General features: G+C 35.6%; 1 protein-coding gene across 1 annotated transcript in view; it reads right to left on the bottom strand.

Annotated features, from left to right (window-relative positions):
- TMPRSS15 (transmembrane serine protease 15) overlaps positions 1-21,191 on the bottom strand; it is a 142,201-nt gene extending 121,010 nt beyond the window's left edge. The window contains exons 1-4 of the mRNA XM_032174265.2: positions 21,047-21,191; positions 17,428-17,558; positions 17,104-17,171; positions 2,977-3,128 (exon numbers count right to left, since the gene is read on the bottom strand). Coding sequence (XP_032030156.1) covers positions 2,977-3,128; positions 17,104-17,171; positions 17,428-17,558; positions 21,047-21,191 — 496 coding nt within the window. The remainder of the gene's footprint in view (positions 1-2,976; positions 3,129-17,103; positions 17,172-17,427; positions 17,559-21,046) is intronic.
- Between the last annotated feature and the right edge of the window lie 212 nt (positions 21,192-21,403).

Raw genomic sequence — 21,403 nt, 5'->3', positions numbered from 1 at the left:
GACTGAATGCCTCAGAAATAGCTGCAAGAAAAAAAATGTGTATTTTCTTAGGTGATAGAGTTTGATGATCATTAAGTTGTATTTTTAAAAGCGTCATAAACACTGACCTGAAGTTGTTGCAGGGCTTACTGTAGAAAAATTCTCCAAAGATGCTGGAATAAAGTAAAGTTGATTTAAAGCATGGGTTTAGGATATAAATACATTACAAAACATTGAGTACACCTTGAATAGTCATTCAAAGGGCATCTGATCCTTTGGAGTTCCTATTTTATCCTCTGCCATGCTAAATCTTCCTATTCATTATTTGGTTGTAATACATTTGATAAATTTCCAGAGTCTGCATATTCTCTCTATGCAATTTACTTATGCAAAAAGTTTGCTTTATTTTCTCTCTATTTAAGAAAGATATCCATTTATTAATCATAGTTCTATAGAATAATTTACATTTTAGCCAACTAATATAACATGATACGCCACATCTTGGCATACCTAGAACCACTTGTTTTACACTAAAACATATGAAGGTAACAATTGCAAAACAATCTTTCACATAATTAATATTTCCTTGGAACTAAGTGGTATATAAGTAAAAAGTGCTTTGCACATAGAAGACAAAAGCTGGCAATTTTCTTCAAACTTTAACATGTTTAATAGTTTTAAAAGGATAGACTCACCTATGCAAGATATAAAGGAAATCAAAGCATATCTCATGAAAAATCATGTGGTGAATTTGTTTTTATTCAAAACTATCTTGATGATAAATGGGCTAAGAAGTATATTTGTTTCTACTAAGTAGGTGGTTTATTTCAGCATTTCATCATTTTTGAATTGTGTTGGTTCTATAAAACCTATTGAAGTTTTGTAAATGATACATTGTAGAGTGTTGACGCTGAAGATAAAATAAAATTTATGTGACTTTTCATAAATAATGTGGTTTAATTTTTTTTATGTTTGACAGTGTATTATACAAAACTTCAAGATATCTATGTAATTCTTAACTAAATTTAAAACTTTATAAATTTGAAAATTCACGATACAAATAGATATTAAATTGAAATACCTATAATTAACTTGGTACCATGTTTATAAATGTGTTTTAACACAATTCAACAAATTAAATGTAACTTCTACTTGTTGAGAATATTATTGGGCTGATGTTGTAAAACAGTTTATTAGACTTGTGATACTAATTCTAAATTAACTCAAAGGATATGGTTTCATTGAATAAACATTTAATTTTAAAAATCACAAACTCTATTCCCCTAGATGATCCAAATATAGGAAATCATGAAAAAAAGTTCCAGCATATCTGTCAATTTGCTTGCTGGAACAGACCATCAGAAACCAATGCACATTCAAATAGAGATAGTAAGATGACAACTTTGGGGCCTACTGGAGGATGGGTGGTGGGAGGAGGCAGAGAATGAGGAGAAATAACTAACGGGTGCCAGGCTTAATAACTGGGTGACAAAATAATCTATACAACAAACTCCCATGAACACAAGTTTACCTATATAACAAACCTGTACATGTACCCTGAAAAGTTAAAAAATAAAAAATGAAAATATTCATTTTTCCATGCCAAAAAAGAAAAATGACTATGAAAAAAATCAACTACAATTGCTCAAAGATAAAAACATTACAAACAAACTAGTGTAAAGGTTAAGAGGACAGACATTAGGATCAGACCACAGAGGTCAGAATGCCTAAGTCTAAATGACTGTGTGAAAAAGGCCATTTACCAAAAGTATCTGTGTTTTGGTCTTCTCCCTGATTGGGGGATAGTAATGACATCACATAAGAGGATTAATGTAGAGAGTAAAAATGTTGATAGATAAACCACCTGTTCTAGCTAATAATAGCCAGTAGTAGTTTTCAGCTCATCTGAATCAAAGATTCAAAATAGACAGTCTCTGCTCAAACAGCTGTGACATGGGTCCAAACCATCAGTAGAGGAAGGACTAAGAATTTATCTTCTTGCTGAACAGGAGCTGCAAGATGTTGCAGGAGACTCAATCAAAGAGGAAACTACGCCTGGTGAAACAATGCTCTGAAGAGAAGCAACTAGAGATCCACAATCTCATATCTACTATTACAAAATAAACAAACAAAACTCCTGGATGTTTTTATGTATTTGATTTAGGGGCAAACATACCGATTAATCTCATTTTGTAGCAAAACTAGTTGAATTAATTGAATAGTTAGGCTATTTAGAGTTTCTCTTTATTCCCCTTGGTGTAGATATTTATGTATTGGCTAACTTTCTAACATCCAAAAATTTCTGAATTCCAAAATGTATTTGGTCCCAAGGTTTACGGGTAAGGAATTGAATCTGGATGACCTTGGCAAATTACTACTGTTCTCAACAATATTCAATAAGGACACTGTGTTTGTTGAATTGAACTGAACGAAGGATAATTAGAATGGAAAATTTGGAACAATCTAAGCATTTACAAACATATTTTTTGTTATTTTTGATGTTCCATATTTTTTCTTTTTTGGTTTATTCTTATGTTAAAATTATTTATCATTTTAAAAATTAATATTTAATTTTTATAAATAGGTAACTGGAAGGGATCAAACTCATTGACTCTACTTTTTTCTTCTTTTTTTAGCTTCTCAATTAGAAATTGGACCTTGCCACTGGATTTTACAATCTAAAAACGTCTAGAGAGAGTTCCTGAAGTCAGGGTGTGCTTGACCAGTGCAAAGAATGCATAAGACCCACAAACTTCTATGCATGCCACCACTTTCAGAATCTCCTTGATATTTGGTATTTTGTGAACTTTTTCTCATTGATAAGTTTCTTCAAATATGGTTTCTTCAGATTTTACTTTTCTCATGTAAATGTGTCACCTCAGGCAATAAGACATGTTCCTAAGGTCAAGCATGGTTCCACTTCCTCCCTGGTATATTGCTAGAATTTTAATTTCATAGCTTAATGATTCAAAGAAATCAAATAATGTTCACAGATACCTAGGATATCAACGCTGTTCAAATCAATATGGAAAGTGACCAGTTGGCTGGATTTATTTGCTTCAATGCCTTGAATCAGTTCTTCTTTTACATTTTCATCTGATACCCACTGGGCAAAGAAAAGGTCAAATATGACAATAATGCTGCCATTTCTGCAAAGCAAAAGATGATATAAGAGGAAAAAGTCAGCCATCTTCAACTGATTTGTGTTCAATTCATGTTAAATGTCTTTGAAATTCTCTATGGTTATCATCTTGCTAATTCTCATTATACCTGTGTAAGATAGGCACTTCAAATATTATCTTTATTTCATGAGGGAAAGAAAAAATGAATTGAAAGACTAAATGTTTTTTTGAGAAGAGAAACTCCAAAGTAGATGCAAAATTGAAATCTGAGTTTTCTGAGTTATGTTCGAGCACTCATCCCCAGGCCAGGATGTTCCCAACACTCTTGTGTTAAAATCACATGGTCTGTTGGCAATTACTCTGATTTTACTGTTTGGAGAAAAGAAGGATATGGATTTGTAGTTTTTCATGGATAATTTCTAAGTTGGGGGAAAGCTAAGGTAGTTTCCCTGGTTAGTTGCTTATGGCAACTAATCTATATCTGCGTCTTCTTCTCTATTTTGCTTAATACAAAATACCAAAATATGCCCTGATGTCAAGGCATAGAAAGAAAAAAAGGATATCTGGGTCTATTAGGGATTCACAAGAAATTTAGTCTCAGGTCCATGAGTCGGGATTGTCTTGCCTGCGTGATCTCCAAACATAGCATTAGAGTTCAGCGATATAGCCCTAATCATCTTCCCCTTTATTTTATCCCCTGCTCCATACCATGCATTTTAAAAGGTAACTTTTTTTCAGTGTAAAGAAAGAAAAAAATGAACAAATTTTTGGTGAATAGGAATAGGGATACTTGGGAGATTTTTGCACTCCTGCTTACATTTCTATTTGCCATATGCTATCATTTTAGGGTATGCTCACTTGGGAGACAATCTATAGCTCTGATATTTATTCTATACCCCTCAATAAACTCCAGGCACTCAGGGTATACTTGGCTGCTTAAGACTTAGACTAGGGCAAACTAAATTTTGCATGATATGTTTGCTGGTTTCGAATTATGGGGTTATATATTCTTGTGAAATATGTAAGTTTATGAGCTTGTTGAAGGATTTTCTCAAGTCCAGTAGAGTTCTTTATTTATCTGTCCATCTATCTATACTGATAGACCTACAGTAAATGCTATTTTTTCTTCCATGACTGGATATAGAACCAGAATATTCCTGAAAGATCACAGTAGATCAGCATCTCCACTAGGGGGAGTATATTCTTTCTTCGTGTCCATGGCACTATTCAGTTTCACAGTGATTCATTTCCAGGAAGCTGGTCTTTCATTTTTAAAATGAACAAGATATAAATTTTTGATATAATATTTTTATAATTCACAAGTATTAAATAAATTATTTCAAATGTTAGAAGGTTTAACTTTCTAATCATTTGCTTAAATTATAGTAGCCAAATCTTGTAAATGAGAAGGTTCCCTAGTAACTGTTTAGTTCAGGGTTTCCCAAACTTACCCATACATGAAATCACTGTCGTCCTTGGTAATGATACATTTTGTCACAGACACTACCTTTCATCTACTTTTCCACACTTGTGCTGGCTGGCTAACCCCTAATTTTACTGGAGAATAAGCCTCTATTTCCTTAGGAAAGGTGACATCTTCTTTAACCATTCTTTATACCAAACATGGTTTTATTCACGGGTGTATGACCTGGCCCTGGTCAACAGAATCTGAAGGGAAGACTAATGGAAACTTCTGGAAAACGTTTTTCTATCTAATAAAAGGACAGCTCATAGTAGATTACTACCCTTCGTTGTTGAACATTATTAGGTCTACCTAATTTGCCGAAACTGCCACATCTACCTTGAGACCCTGAGTCAGGCCATGGTTGAGAAGCCAAAGATAGCGTAGTAGAAGAAGGAAAGTACCCAAAGCACTGACTATGTCATTGTCATTGTACTACTGAATTCACCTCCTTTAAAACCTCTAGATTTCTTATGATGTCAGATAATAAACACTTTTTTTTTGAGACGGAGTCTGTCTGGCCAGTCTGGAGTGCAGTGGCATGATCTCCACTCACTGCAACTTTCACCTCCCAGGTTCAAGCAATTCTCCTGCCTTAGCCTCCTGAGTGGCTGGGACTACAGGTGCCGGACACCATGCCCAGCTAATTTTTTGTATTTTTAATAGAGACGGGGTTTCACCATGTTGGCCAGGATGGTCTCGATCTCCAGACCTCGTGATCCGCCTGCCTCGGCCTCCCAAAGTGCTGGGATTACAGGTGTGAGCCACCGTGACTGGCCAATAAACATTTATTTTTAAGGCACTTTTAGTCATGCATTCTGTTAATGGGAATTTTGAAAATTCTAACAAGCATACAACTGTCAGCCCCTATCCCATATTTATATGAACAGAAGGTAATTACTCTATTTTTGAAGCTGAATATTGGCCAATATTTTCATTTTAGCAATGAGGACACTGAGGCTTAGAGTAATGTAGGTAACTTTGCCTAGGGTTATACAGCTTATTAGTGTCAGAGATAGAAAAGAAGCCTAGGGAATCTGTTTCCCTAATGTGTTTTTATATAATTCCCATCCCCTCACACTCGCAACACTTTTATCAATTCTATTCTGAACTATTTGTCAGCAGGAAAGAGGCTACAGCACATTTACCCTAAAGGCATGTCCAGGTATTTTATTATGTTGCATAGTTAGCAGAACTTTATATACAAATAGATGAAAAAAATAGCTGGTTGGATATTTTTGGGGAGAAGGGAAAGATATTTATTTCTGCAATACTTCCAAAAGATAGAGCGCTGCCTTTCCTTTTTTCCTCCTCCGCTTCTTCCTTCTTCTTTTCTTCCTACTCCGTTTTCTTTTTTACATTATGTCTTCCTAATCAACCTCACTTTCCAAGATAGTTAAATGGACAGGATTGATTGTGGTTAAAATGAAGTGAGAGTGAACAATATTAATTATTTTCTCTCTCTCCAATCCACCATCTTCATTTTATCTTTGGTGGCAGACTAGAAAACTTAAATTCTGATTAAATCTGTTTTATTTCCATGTAATTTCACAGGTTAATTTGGCTGAACACTTGCTTTCATTTTATATGAGTTATGGAGTAAAAGAGGTAAGGTATTTTGGGCAAAGAAAATACAAATCTGGAATTTTGCTTCACTGAGTTGAAAGTAACTGGATTAGTTCATCCTCAGGCATAAAACATTTTTCTTTGAAAGGTGTGTTCTCTTAGTTGTGAATTATGCATTACATTTAATAATTTATACTTTGCAAGGATAGGAATTCCATATCCTATATCCACATAAAGTTGTAGCCTTTAAAATTTATTTTCTTATTTAGTGGAAATGTTGAGATGAGAGAGATATAGTAGAAATAAAAAAAGTCATAATAATCATTTGTGATTCACCTCATAAGCAAGCTGAAGCTGTTTAATTGTTTAGTAATGAAATGAGAATTCTTCCCTTAGGTTAAAAAAAAAAAGACCATTTTCATTTCAAAGTACTAGTCCTAGTAAAATAACAGTCTTTCTCTAAGGCAGATAAATCCTACTTTTGTACAGAAAGCTTGAGTGTAATAGAGCAAAATATTACTTAGCTCATATTTTCCTTAATGATATTGGTAACCTTTAGGGTTGCTGAGTAAACAAAAGTCTTTCCTTTCCTAACTTTGTGGCTTATCTGTGCGCAAAGGGCAAAAGAAACTGCATGCTGCTACAAAGGGTATATAGTTCTTTATTAAAAGAATCAAATGCTAAATGTTCTGAGTGAAAGCACTTTCCACAAAGCAGAATGACTGAAAGTATTCCCCAAATAGACCAAACAATTTGCTTACCCCTAAAGAGTAGCTACACACACACACACACACACACACACACCCCACAATCATACAAGTTAGTAAGTGGCAGAGGTTGGCATTAAATATTGTGAAAGTAAGAGAAAATAGTTCAGTGACTAACTCTGGTATTCTGAGTACTAGAATTTGATCATATACACACACATGGTGTGAGTTTAAAATCTATAGCAAAAATGTAAATAGGTATTTTAAAGGATTTATAGATATACAGTTGATGTAGGTATTGTTAGGTGAGAACTCAGTTATTTCTGTTTTCCGATTTTATCAATTGGATCTTTAAAGTAATTTATAAAGTTAACAATGAGTCTACTACTGTTTCCTATGAGTGGAATACGCCTATTTGTAGGTGATTATTTAAGGTAAAGTAATCCTAAGTGTTTCATTGTTACTCTCTCTCCTGCTCCTGAATTCCTTTTTCTATCCTCCTCTTCTATGTCTCCCAAAATAGCAACATGTGATTTATCTAACAGACGTTTTCATGAAATTCCTTTGCATTGCACTTTTCAAAAACTCACTTCTGATTTAATGGCAGCTCAGCTACCACCAGAGGGAAGTATCTCTACACTGATGAAGTACATTATTTGACAGTCATTATAAAATATTTGTCAAGGTCTGGGCACGGTACTGGCCTCCTAGGTAGCTAAAAGGAGGGGAAACAAACAATCCCTAAGCTCAAATAATTTACAGTTTCAAATGTGGTGATTTTGTCATCTAGAGAAATAAAAGATTACTAACTAAATATCAAAGAAAAATTTGAGATTTTGGTAGCCCACCAGGCCTATATATAAAAGTCTATATTCATCAAATTTTCCCAACCTAATGTAAGTGAAGTTATCCAGCATGTTGTAGACATGTAAACATAAAGGGTTCCATGGGCAAAACTATTCTGATAAACTCTGCAATGGACACTGTGCTTTCTGTATGAATTTCACTAGGCAGAGCCCAATTCGAGAGAGGCAGGCACCTAGAATACCTCTCCTTAAAGGAGGTTAAAGCCTTTCGGAAATAAATCTGAATTGATGCTTTACTGCAGCTCTCCAGACTCAATCCTTTACAAAACTAGAAAAGAGAAATTCGTTTCATTCACCACAAAGTAGACAAATAGCTTAAAGTGAACCAACAAAAAATAAAACTTCCCTGTGTAATGTTACACTCACAAAATAAAGACTAAGTACACATTTTTATAGCATTTTGAAAAAGTTAAAATAATTAACCTTTCCTGCATGTCTGTGTTTCTCCTTTTAGTTCTGATATTGGATCAATGAAAGAGGCTAAGAGATTATACACTCTGGAAACAGAGTGAAGGGACTATGTACTGTAGGTAGGAATGAAGACAGCAGATGTGTGTAGGGGCAGCTACTGGGATTAAGATGTCAGAAATATGCAATAGAGTAAAGAATGATACGATAGATAAGGAAATAAAGAAAAGAAAGAAAGACAAGAGAAAGAAAGAAGAAAAGAGAAAGAAAGGAAAGAAAGAAAGAAAAAGAAAGAGAGAGAAAGAAAGAAAAGGAAGAAAGAAAAAAGAGAAAGAAAGCGAAAAGAAAAAAGAAAGGGAGGGAGGCAGGGAGGGAAGGAGGAAGGAAGTTAAGGAAGGAAGGGAGGGAGGAAGATTAAACTTTTTTGCATAAAAAGATAAAACTTTCATTGTGTCTGTATTTGATAAGATTAAAAATTCACCACTGATTTAATAGTAGCACAGCTACCACCAGGGGAAACTATCTCTACACTGATGAAGTACATTATTTGAGAATCATTATAAGATATTTATCAAGGTTTTGGCACTGTACTGGCCTCCTCGGTAGCTATAAAGAGGGGAAAGAAACAACTCCTAAACTCAAATAATTTACAATTTTAAATATCGTGATTTTGCCACCTAGAGAAATAAAAGATTATTTACTAAATATCAAAGAAAAATTCTGCGATTTTCATAGCCTACCAGGACTATATATAAAAGTCTATATTCATCAAGTTTTGTTCCAACAGGAGATGGGAAGGCACTGAAGTTTCTTTCGACCATTAAACAAGCTTCATTTGACCTTCTGCCATTGTTTTTCTAAGCGTGATCTCTTTTACCTTTGATTTGACTTTCCTACCTCTTTTTGGTCACTACAACTAAGGATTCTGTTACTGATGTCAGAACTTTTGTGATGATCATATACCAATTATTTTGTCCTTAGGATCTCTGATTCAATTGTTCCTTATCTGAGATGTGAGACTAACCTTTCTATAAAGTCAGGCTCACTGTGTTTCTCCAATGTCCTACCAGTCCCCTATGACTTTAATTTGGCACGAGTTCATTGTCACACTCTTAGGTTTATATTTAGCACATTCATGATGTCTCAACATCTTCTTAGTGGCCCTCAATGCCAGCTATATTATATCCTCAACATGCTACATTATTTTTTATCTTTATCCGAAATGGCTTTCCTTGTCTTCTCCACACAAGTAGTCCATATCTATGCTTTTCAGACACTGTCCCACATTTTTCATAAAACTTTTCATGACTCACTCTTTCAAGTCAAGGGATTCCTTCACACAGTAACATGCCTGTGCTTTTGGAGAACTATTTAAGGATTCTCAAGTTAGTTTATTTCTTGTAACAAAAAGTTAAAGCCATGGTAACTATATAATTATTTTTGTAGCCATAGGATGAAGATTAAATGAAAAAATTCTAACCTCTAACATAATATTCATTATGTTAATAACAGCTGCTAAATAATTTTTGCTAAATAAATCATTTGCTAGGACTTTATAGAATACATATGCTGTGGTGGGCATTAGTTAGGTTCTGAAAATACAGGTATCAAAGATACATTCTCTGCCCTAAGAGAGCTCCTAGCCTAGTAAGGAGATAGACAAATCAACAATTATGTTATAGTGTGAGAATTGCACTTTAAATGTAGATGCATGGTGCTAAATGCACAGGGGGAAGAAGTACCTAAACCAGACTAGAGTGTCAGTTAAGTGTCCCTGGGAAGGTGACATGGACTGGTTCTTAATGGGTTGTAAGGATGGAATATAAGAATGGATGCAATAATAAGGAGAGAAAATGAGAGTGCCAGTATATTAATCCATTTTTACACTACTATAAAGAAATACCTGAGACTGGGTAATTTATAAAATAAAGAAGTTTAATTGGCTTACAGTTCCACATGGCTGGGGAGGCCTCAGAAACTTACAATCAGGGTGGAAGCCTAAGGTGAAGCAAGGACCTTCTTCACGTGGTGGCAGAAGAGAGGAGTGTGAAGGGGGAAGAAGCCCTTAAGAAACCATCAGATCTCATAAGAACTCACTCACTGTCATGACAACAGCATGTGGGAAACTGCCTTCATGACCCAATCACCTCACACCAGGTACCTCTCTCAACATGTGGGGATTACAATTGGAGATGAGATTTGTGTGGGGACACAGAGCCAAACCATATCATTCTGCTTCAGGCCCCTCCCAAATCTCATGTCCTCACATTTCAGAACACAATCATGCCTTCCCAACAGTCCCTCAAAGTTTTAACTCATTTCAGCATTAATTCAAAAGTCAAAGTCCAAAGTCCAAAGTCTCATCTGAGACAAGTCTCTTCTGCCTATGAGTATGTAAAATCAAAATCAAAAACAAGTTCATTATTTCCAAGATACAAAGCGGTTACACGCACTGGATAAATGATACCATTGCAAACGGAAAAAAAATTGGACAAAACAAAGGGGCTACAGGCCCCATGCAAATCCAAAATCCAGCAGGGCAGTCATTAAATCTTAAAGCTCCAACATAATCTCCTTTGACTCCATGTCTCACATCCAGGGCATGCTAATGCAAGGGGTGGGCTCTGACGGTCTTGGGCAGCTCCACCCTAGTGGCTTTGAAGCATACAGCTCCCCTACCCCCACTGGCTGCTTTCACAGCTGGCACTGAGTGTCTGCAGTTTTTCCAGGCACATGGTGTGAGATGTCAGTGGATCTACCATTCTGTGGTCTGGAGGACAGTGGCTGTCTTCTCCAGAGTCAGCCCAGGGGGGACTCTGTGTGGGGGCTCTAGCCACACATTTTCCTTCTGCACTGCTCTAGCAGAAGTTCTCCATGAGGGTTCTGCCCCTGCAGCAGACTTCTGCCTAGATATCCAGATGTTTCCATACATCCTCTGAAATCTAGGCAGAGGTTCCCAAACTTCAATTCTTGACTTCTGTGTACCTGCGGGCCTGTGTGGAAGTTGCCAAAGTGTGGAGCTTGCACCCTCTTAAGCAATGGCCTGACCTGTACACTGGCCCCTTTTAGCCATGGCTGGAGCTGGAGTGGCTGGGACGCAGGGCACCAAGCCCCAAGGCTGTACACAGCAGTGGGGTCCTGGGCCCCATCCACAAACCATTTTTTCCTCCTAGGCCTCCAGGCCTGTGATGGGAGGTCCTGCTATGAAGAACTCTGACATGCCACGGAGACATGTTCACCATTGTCTTGGTGAATAACATTTGACTCCTCATTACTTATGCAAATTTCTGCAGCTGGCTTCAATTCGTCCCCAGGAAATGGGTTTTTCTTTCTGCCACATAGTTAACCTGCAAATTTTCCAAACTTTTATACTCTGTCACCTGTTGAAAGTTTTGCTGTTTAGAAATTTCTCCTGCCAGATACCTTAAATCATGACTCTCAAGTTCAAAATTCCACAGATCTCTATGGCGGGGCAAAATGCTGCCAATCTCTTTGTTAAAGGATAGTAAGAATAACCTTTGGTCTCTTTCCCAGTAAGTTCTTGATCTCCATCTGAGATCATCTCAACCTGGACTTCATCGTCCATATCACTATTAGCATTTTGGTCAAATCCATTCAACAAGTCTCTGGGAAGACTCCTTCCCGTCTTCTTCTGCATTCTCCAAACTATTCCAACCTCTGCCTGTTACCCAGTTCCAATGTCACTTCCACATTTTCAGTTATCTTTATGGCAGTACCCCATTCCTGGTGCCAATTAGTCTTTTTTCACACTGCTATAAAGATACTACTCAAAACTGGGTAATTTATAAAGGAAAGAAGTTTAATTGATTCACAGTTCTGCATGACTGGGGAGGCCTCGGGAAACTTAAAATCATGGCAGAAGGTGAAGAAGCAGCAAGTACTTTCTTCACAAGGCGGCAGGAAAGAGAGAGAATGGGGGAAATTGCCACTTATAAAACCATCAGATCTCATGAGAACTCATCCACTATCATGAGAACAGCATGGGAGAAACTGCCCCCATTCCAATCACCTCCCACCAGGTCCCTCCCTCAACGTGTGGGGATTACAACTTGAGATGAGATTTGAGTGGGGACACAGAGTCATATCACCCAGTAATGAAAACGTAGATAAAAGAGAGAAAGCAGGATGGTTTTGAGGGTGTACAGATGATGTGGCAGGACTGGGGCAGAAGGCTGTGTCGAGTGGGGGAGGAGAAACAGAAGGCCAGAGTGTGTTTTGGTGACAGAGCCGGCAGTACACCTGCATTTAGTATGATAGCACTAGAAAAAGTCTTTAGGTATTTAAAAGACTGAGATATGAAGATGGAGAGACATTTATTCTCTAAAAAACTAGTAACTACAAGCAGGATCAGTGGGTGAAAATCAAAGAAAGAAATAATTTGGTGATAATAATAAAGCATGTTCTAGTACCTAAAGTTATAAAGCAATAAACAAAATATACTAATAATCATGATTATTTAATAGGCTGTTTGTAGGATGTCCACAGCAATATTGAAAAAAGATTCCTAATTTTTGTTAGTTACATTATATGAGAAAATTAAATATAAGCAGTATGAATCTCTTTCTTTTGCTGGACTAGAATGAATTTTCTTTAGTCTGTGAGCATTCCAGCCCAAAGCAGTCAAGCAAAGGCTAGACTACACAAGAAAAGAAAAAAATTTTTCTTGCACTATCACACAAACTGTATATACAACCTGACATGTAATGTCTAATAACGTTAGTAAAAATTTCTTGACTCTGTCATATCTCCCCAACAATATTTTAAATTCCTCACAGCAGAGATTATATACCTTAATCATCACATAAATTACTCATGCCTCATTTATTATTAATGTCTGTTATACATTAGTCACTTAACCCAGAGGTGCCCTTTGTAAGTAGGCAATTAAAAACCAAATAGCCTATCAAAACAGAGAGAGAGAAAACCAGTTCTAAATATATCAATACAAATTAAAATGTCTTAATGATGGTGGTTGAATGAGCTCTTTAATAAAAGACTTTCTCTTAATATCTGTATTCTCAGAAACTAGTTAAATGTCTGTTTCTAAGAAAGCCCTATATGTGTGTTAAATACGTAAGCGAGCAAATGAACAGATGACTACCTGCACATTTATTTAACTCTATGTTGCCAGGATAAAAATATTTGCTTCGGTTTTCCAGTATCTCTTTAATACATGTTTTGCTTATTTTTTAAAGTACTCTTTTTAGTGATTCTACTCTCCCCTTGTGCAAAGCACAGAACAATATTTTATATTTTCGTCTTTATCTTTATTCCACTATAGGAGGAATTTAAGTTAGCAATTCATGTTGTATTTCAAAGCATGCTGTATCTCTCATAGAATTTTAGGGATATTAACCGTGAATAAACTGAAGATTATTTTGGGAAGATAAGGAAAATTCTGCTTTCTAAAGATTACAGAAACTACAATGTAACTTAGTTTCTATCATATTGCATTTGAAGAACTGATTTTAAAAGCCTCAGATGAAACAAACAAAAATAATGTGTCATTTTTCAGGAGGAGGTAAAGAAAAAGTAAATAATGATGATTTTCATTCTAACCAAACAGATGTTTAAATCTTCATGTATGGCATTCTCTCTCTCTCTCTCTGTCTCTCTTTCTCTCACATACACACAAACACGCACTTACTTTTGATACCTTTGATGTATCTATGAACCATATAAACTGTACAGAGATACTGTAGACTCTACCTCATTTTCAGCTTGCCTCCAGTTTTTGCTAAAACAACAATGAGGTCATTATGAAAAAAATAACACATTCCTACTAAATTATGACAGTATTACAATATAAATGATAGAAAAGCCCCTTATAGACTTCTGGATAGACCAGTACGCCTTTAAATCCAGTGACGGATTCTTATAAAGGTTATTTCTCCATTCGTTGAACTCATTCCACTCTGATTTTCTGAGTATTTTTCTATATGCTAACTCCAGCAACTAGCATTGTTAATTCATAGAAGGGTAACACATGCATAACCATTAAAAAGGAAAAAAATAAGAGAATAAAAAGATCGTAAACTTAGGTACTGTTTACCCTAGTCTGAGTATAGATTATCCCATCAGTTTTCCCATAAAGTTAACGAACACTTTAACCTACACAAGGTTAAAAATCAGAGTGGAGAACAAGGAAAACTAAAGGTGCAAGCACAGGGCTTGCGTGGAAAAAGGTCTATGGCCATTTAGCAAATGAATAAAATAAGGCACCCAGAGGGAGAGTAGCCACTGAGAAACATACAGCAAACACTGCTTGGACAATTCCTGAATATGTGACTCTTTAGCCTTAACTTTCCTTGCTTCACTATGTCTTGAATACTTTTTTAATATAAAAATTAGTAGTAGAGGACAGCACGAATGTTTTAGACAGACTAACGGCAGCATGACATTGGAAAAGTAACCTAGCCTCTCTGAAACACACATTAATAATTCACGACAGGCTGATAATCTAAAACTTCACAAACCCCTAGTGAGGAATGCATTAGGTGACACACACAAGTACATGGTAGTAATGGTACACAGAAGAACAAATTGACAAGTTTGTGGTGATATTCTGATTAGTACTGAGTATTTAGTTTGCTAAATGAATTGGTATACCAGGAACACCATCAGTCCATACATACTTGCCATTTTTGTTTTTAAAAATAGGGCTAAAGTATCCTAACCTTTTCAAAAATAATGTAATTTTTGGGGAGCAAAATGTAAAACATCTGAATTTTTTTAGTGTTATTATGATGCCTTATTATTTATCTAATTGAAGACATAAACCTTAAATATCAATGGACAATGTAGACAAGAAAACTAATATTTCTATCAGACTGTCAGCTGCATAAAAGCACAAAAATATGTAATTTTAAGGCCCTGGAATAAAATAATACATGAATAAAAGTAAAATTAATTAATATTCAGGTTTTATAGGTCGCAGTGTCTTGAAAACCTATAGGGAGGCTGTCGTCCTCTGCTATTGAGCTTGTACATTGTGCTTTCATTTCAAATTGTGGGCTTGGAGCTTTCAGCTACCTTCAATTGCAGTGCAACAGCTGCCTGAAAACGAAGACTTATTTACTGTTGTGGTAAAGGAGTATGGAAGATGGCCAGCTGTAACTAAGGACTACTGCCATCAGTCTAGCTTACTTAGATGTTTAACCGGCATAAGTCAGGCTTCTCCATGCTCATCTTGGCTTTCATTGTTTGTTCTTCCTGTTCCAGGTTTACTGTCATCCTTTTTATTTCTGTAGAAAAGAGAAGTTTCCTTTTCCATTGCATCTGGAGTCCACCCATCTATGGTGAAAAGCAAACCCACTCTCCCTAGAAGTTGTTACATTCTGTGGGCTCTGCTACTCTAACATTCTCATATGGAAGGAGAGCATATGCTGAATCACAACAACGAAACTCCATTCAAACACATTCCCCAACACCTACTAGCTGTATGATTTGAGGCAAGTTAGTTTTTTTCCAAGCCTCAGTGTCATAGTTATTTAAGTCGGAATAATTGCATCTCCCTCACAGTCATTTGGTGAGGAATGAATAAGAAAATACATCTTACGGCCGGGCGCTGTGGCTCATGCCTGTAATCCCAGCACTTTGGGAGGCCGAGGTGGGCGGATCACGAGGTCAGGAGATGGAGACGATCCTGGCTAACACGGTGAAACACCATCTGTACTGAAAATACAAAAACTTAGCCGGGTGTGGTGGCGGGAGCCTGTAGTCCCAGCTACTCGGGGGGCTGAGGCAGGAGAATGGCCTGAACCCGGGAGGTGGAGCTTGCAGTGAGCCGAGATCGCACCAGTGCACTCCAGCCTGGGGGACAGAGCGAGACTCCCTCTCAAAAAAAAAAAAAAAAATCTGTCTGTCTGTCTGTCTGTCTGTCTGTCTGTCTGTCTGTCTATCTATCTATCTATCTATCTATCTATCTATCTATCTATCTATCTATCTTAAGTCACAAAAGGCTTGGCCTGAAATAGAGATTTAACCAGTGAGTTTCCTTTTGGCCAGTTAGTCATAGGATCTCTGTTTTCCCTAACCTTCTGGAATATTGTCTTTCTTTCTGTGCTTTTTAAATGTGAATTATTGTGAAGGCTTTGCTCCCTTCCCTTTTTCAGCTACCCCAGGTCTTGATCAGTCTTTAATTTTTTTTTCTTGGAATCCTCTCCCTTTGTCTTTTTTTTTTAACTTAATTTTATAAATTTACATTTTTCTTTTTTTTATATTATATGTATTTTTAACTTTCCAGTTGACTTGTACCTCTACTCCAAAAGCCCTTTGGTAGTTTGTAGTTTAGAAAACTTTAGGTTCAGAGAGATGTCAGCAAGATTGTCAAACTCTCCTTCGTGATACGACAGCAACAACAACACACAGGTCAATTTTCTTTGTGAGAAGTACGAAAGCTAATTGTTTAGAAAATAGATCTTACAATAGAAATAAGAAAATAGTTCCTACAATAATTTCCATATGTTACAGATTCAAACATTTATAGTGTGGAATTACATCATTACATTATTAATCTAAGATTCATTAGTTTATTGAGCACCTACTTTAAGCAATCTTATGCCCTCTGGGTACAACAGTGGACAAGTATCTTCTCTCTTGGTATTTATAGTATAAATGAAGCAGGGTGATACAATATTATTTTATTAAATGATGAGCAACCTTTATCCAAATGTTTGTAGCAAATCCAACACTATATCTGCATCTGCATACATTTAACCTCAGCCCTCTCCCTGTGTCTCTGCAAGATTTTATTGCCAGGAGAGAGAAACATATTAACATAAGATCAATTATCAAAAGTTATTATTTGCTACTAAAATGAAAGTTTATGCTGTGCCACTTTGCTTAATGCTCAAAAAATGTTGAAAAATTTAAATATTCCTCTTTTCCTATATATAGTGATGCTATTTTACAAATATTAGCAAAAAAATTACTAATTTTCTGCCAGTAGAAAATTTTTGAGCTGTACTCACTCAAATTGTAAAACTCTTGAGTTCTTATATTCATTCTTCAGATTGCTTGATAGAAAGATCTCGTCTATCTAGAAAAATATAAAAGGTTGAATGAGTATACTAAATTTAAGATTTTAACTTTGGTTGAAAAATTTATACAAAGCAATCTTTATGTTCTGCTTAGAATTAGGGCAATTTTCTCCATAGTAATGGGGCTCATACATTTAAGTATCTTGGGCATATTACATTTATTCTCTAGTTGTTTCACAGTGAGAAAATGTTGTTTTCGGCAAGTAGTTAGTTAAACTATGTTATAAAATTTTAAATCAGCTGTCAGTCTCCTACCATTTGCTGAAGGTCAAAAGCAAGAACTTTGAAATCCACTGAGAGTTTGTCTTGCAAATTAGGATTATATGTAACTCCGGATGTTATTTTAAATGTCCCTCTGGCTTCATGACTTTGTCCAAGTGCTGCACCTAGATAAATTAATAAGGAAAAAAACACTAAGATTTTGGATTATGAGTAGGAGAAAATATGCACATTCTGTTAAGACATAGAAGTAAAACTCCTGCTTGATGTGTTAGCTCTGTAGTTCTTGCTTTTTCTTTGTAGTCTCATGTTTCAAAATCAGCTGCTTTCTTTCCCCAGCTGTCTGATTGTTTTAAAAGATTGGAAACGAAACTTTTTCCCATTCTTTCAATATTTTTTTCTTTTCTTTGAAGTCTAACCCACACTCCAAGCTTCCAAGTTTTCATTATTATTGTTATTGAGATTCCTGTTGGAAGATATATGGAGTGATGAACTCCCACCAATCATGGGAAGTGACTCAGGGAAACATGGTGAGAAGTGAATCATTAAAAGTTTTGTAGTTGCTTTCAGATACTTCTTGAACACCTAGCATCCAGGGACACCACTGGGTTTTGACATATGAATTGCTGTGAAGATTTCAGTGTTTTGGTTGCTCTGAAACATGACTTTGAAGCTACTTCTGTCATTCTAATAATTATAAAAATGGCATGCATGACCCTGTGCCATTAGCTGGTGACTGTCTTTGTTGAAGACGTTATTTAGAATGCTGTAGAAAATAGATAACCTCACTAGGAAAAAAATGTAAAAAAAGAAGGTTAACAAATTAAATATAAACATGGATAATAACATGTGTCATTAAGTTCTACATAATCCCTTTATCAGCATATTTTCATTGACACTGATTTATGTTTAAAATGAATTGCTTCAACTGAAACTCACAATGATGAACTCATTAGTAAATATAATAATGACATATAATTCTTACAATAATCTGGTGTGAGAAGACATTTCTTCTTTTCTGAGATACGGTAATTGGAGTTTAGAATGATTAAGAAAATTTCTCCAGGTAGTAAAGGTCTTAAGCAAGCAACAGATCTGGAATTTGGTCATTGAAATGACTGACTCTACAACCCAGGATCTCTGTATAATACATTGACACCAAACTATCCCATTAAGAGGATAATTAGAAATAATAATTCAAGCAGTATGTGTGCATATAGTCTAAATAGCTTTAACTGCATAATTGATGTAACATATTATTTATACTATTTCATTTGTATTTTAAAGACTCAAAATTACATTGAAGTTTGCATGTTTAAATGTAGAATACAAAGAAGGACTGAGGAACTACAACAGATTAAAGGAGACTAAGGAAGCGTAATAGCTAAATCTTATATAGGAATCTGCATTGGATCTTAAGCTGGTAAAGGGCATTAGTGGAAAAACTGGTTAAATTTGAATAAAGTATGTGGTTCAGTTAACAATATTGTAGAAATGCTAATTTTTTTATTGTGACAATTGTACTGTGGATAAATGAAATATTAATATCCAAGGAAGCTGGGTTATATGAGAACTCTGTACAATTTTTATAACTTTTAATCTAAAGTGAACTCAAAAACGTATAAAAAATGTTAAAAGTAGTATGTGCTTTGAAAGCCCTAAAGACTCTGCAAAAAGGCTCCTGAAACTGATAAATGACTTCAGCAAAGTTTCAGGATACAAAATAAATGTACAATGTCAGTTGCATTTCTATATGCCAATTACACTCAAGCTGAGAGCCAAATAAAGAATTTAATCCCATTGTCAATAGCCATACAAAAGATAAAATACTGACGAATATCTCTCACCAAGGATACAAAAGAGACCTACAAGGATAACTACAAACACTGCTATAAAAATCAGATAACACAAACAAATGGAAATAATTCCATTCTAATGGATTGGAAGAATCAATGTTGTTAAAATGGCCATACTGCCCAAAGCAACCTACAGATTCAATGCTATTCCTATTAAACTATCAAACTCATTTTTCATAAAATCATAAAAAATGATTCAAAAATTCATATGGAACTAGGAAAGAGCCAGAATAGTCAAAGTAATCCTAAGCTAAAAGAATAAAGTCAGAGGCATCACATTACACAACTTCATGCTATACTATAAAGCTATAGTAACTAAAACAGCATGGTAGTAGTACAAATACAGACACATAGTCCAATGGAACAGAATAGAGAACCCAAAGTAAAGTAAAGCTACACATCTACAGCCATCTAATCTTTAACAAAGTTGACAAAAATAAACAATGAGGAAAGGAAACGCTAGTTAATAAACAGGGCTGGCATATCTGGCTAGCCATATGCAGAAGGATGAAACTGGATCCCTACCTTTCACCATATACAGAAATTAACTCAAGATAAATTAAAGATTTAAATTACGACCTCAAACTACAACAATCCTAGAGGAAAAAAGGAAAACATCATTCTGGAAATTATCCTTGGCAGAGAATTTAGGACTAAATCCTCAAAAGCAGTTGCAACAAAACCAAAAATTGGCAAGTGGGGCCTAATTAAACTAAAGATCTTCTGCACTGCAAAATAAACTATCAAGAAAGTAAACATACAACCTATGGAATGGGAGGAAATACTTGCAAACTATGCATCTGACAAGGTCTAATATCCAGAATCTATAAGGATCTTAAATAATTGCACAAACAAAAAACAAATAAACTCATTAAAAAGTGGGCAAAAAACATGAACAAGCATTTCTCAAAAAAAGACATACAAGTAGCCAACAAATATTTTTAAAAATACTCATCACCACTAATCACCAGAGAAACGTAAATCAAAACCACAATGAGATACCATCTCATGCTGGTCGGAATGGCTATTACCAAAGAATCAAAAAACAACAGATGTTGGCAAGGCTGCAGAGAAACAGGAATACTTATATACTATTGATAGAAATGTAAATTAGTTCAGCCACTGTGCAAAGCAGTTTGGCTATTTCTCAAAGAACTTAAAACAGAAATATCATTTGACCCAGCAATCCCATTACTGGGTATACATTGAAAAGAAAATAAGTCATTCTACCAAACAGACACATGCACTCACATGTTCATCACAGCACTGTTTACAATAGCAAAGTCATGGACTCAACCTAGGTGCCCATCAACGGTGTACCGGATAAAGAAAATGTGGTACATATACATTGTGGAATAAGATGCAGCCATAAAAAAGAATGAACTCACGTCCTTTGCAGCAACATGGATGCAGCTAGAGGCCATTATCCTAAGCAAATTAATGCAGGAACAGAAAAAACAAATACCGCATGTTCTCAAGCATAAGTGGGAGCTAAACAGCAGGCACTCATGGACATAAAGATTCCAACAATAGACACTGGGGACTACCAGAAGGGGAAAGTGGGAGAGGGGCAAGGGTTGACCAATTAATTTCCCTAATATTCTCTGAAGGGAACTACAGAGAAGTATGTGAATGCAACATAAATATTTTGTCATGAAGATTAGTTTGAAATATTAGATTGAAAGCCCAAAATAATGCATTTAGTTAGCAATGAATAAAATAGACTTACAGAATAGCTGACATTAAAGTGTGTACATTCAGCTGAGAGCACCTTCACGAGCCAACTCCACGTGACTTACCTTGTTGGGATTCCTTGATCGTCAGCCAGGACACTGCAATTAATCCAGCACAGAGCACTACCAATATGGCAAAGAGAGCTGCAAACATGATTTCATAGGAGCTGAGAGAATGGTGCCTAGAAGATACGCTTCTTTTTGACCCCATTTTTGGTTTTGAATGCTTGCTAATTTAAGAACTGAAAGAGAATTTAAATAACTCTACCAACTGAAGAGTAAAATCTCTCAAATTTCTAAAGACGTGTAAAGCAACAACCACCTGTCTACATGCATACCAGTCAGTGTAAGTGAGTTGTGTATGTCTCTTTGGCAAAATTATGTCTCTATACATTATCATTAAAAGGGTGGTTAATCTTTAAG

Source organism: Hylobates moloch, unplaced genomic scaffold (assembly GCF_009828535.3).
Source record: "Hylobates moloch isolate HMO894 unplaced genomic scaffold, HMol_V3 SCAFFOLD_14, whole genome shotgun sequence".
NCBI classification, from domain to species: domain Eukaryota; kingdom Metazoa; phylum Chordata; class Mammalia; order Primates; family Hylobatidae; genus Hylobates; species Hylobates moloch.
Note: the sequence above shows the minus strand (reverse complement) of the source record. Positions and strands in the feature narration are given on the sequence as shown.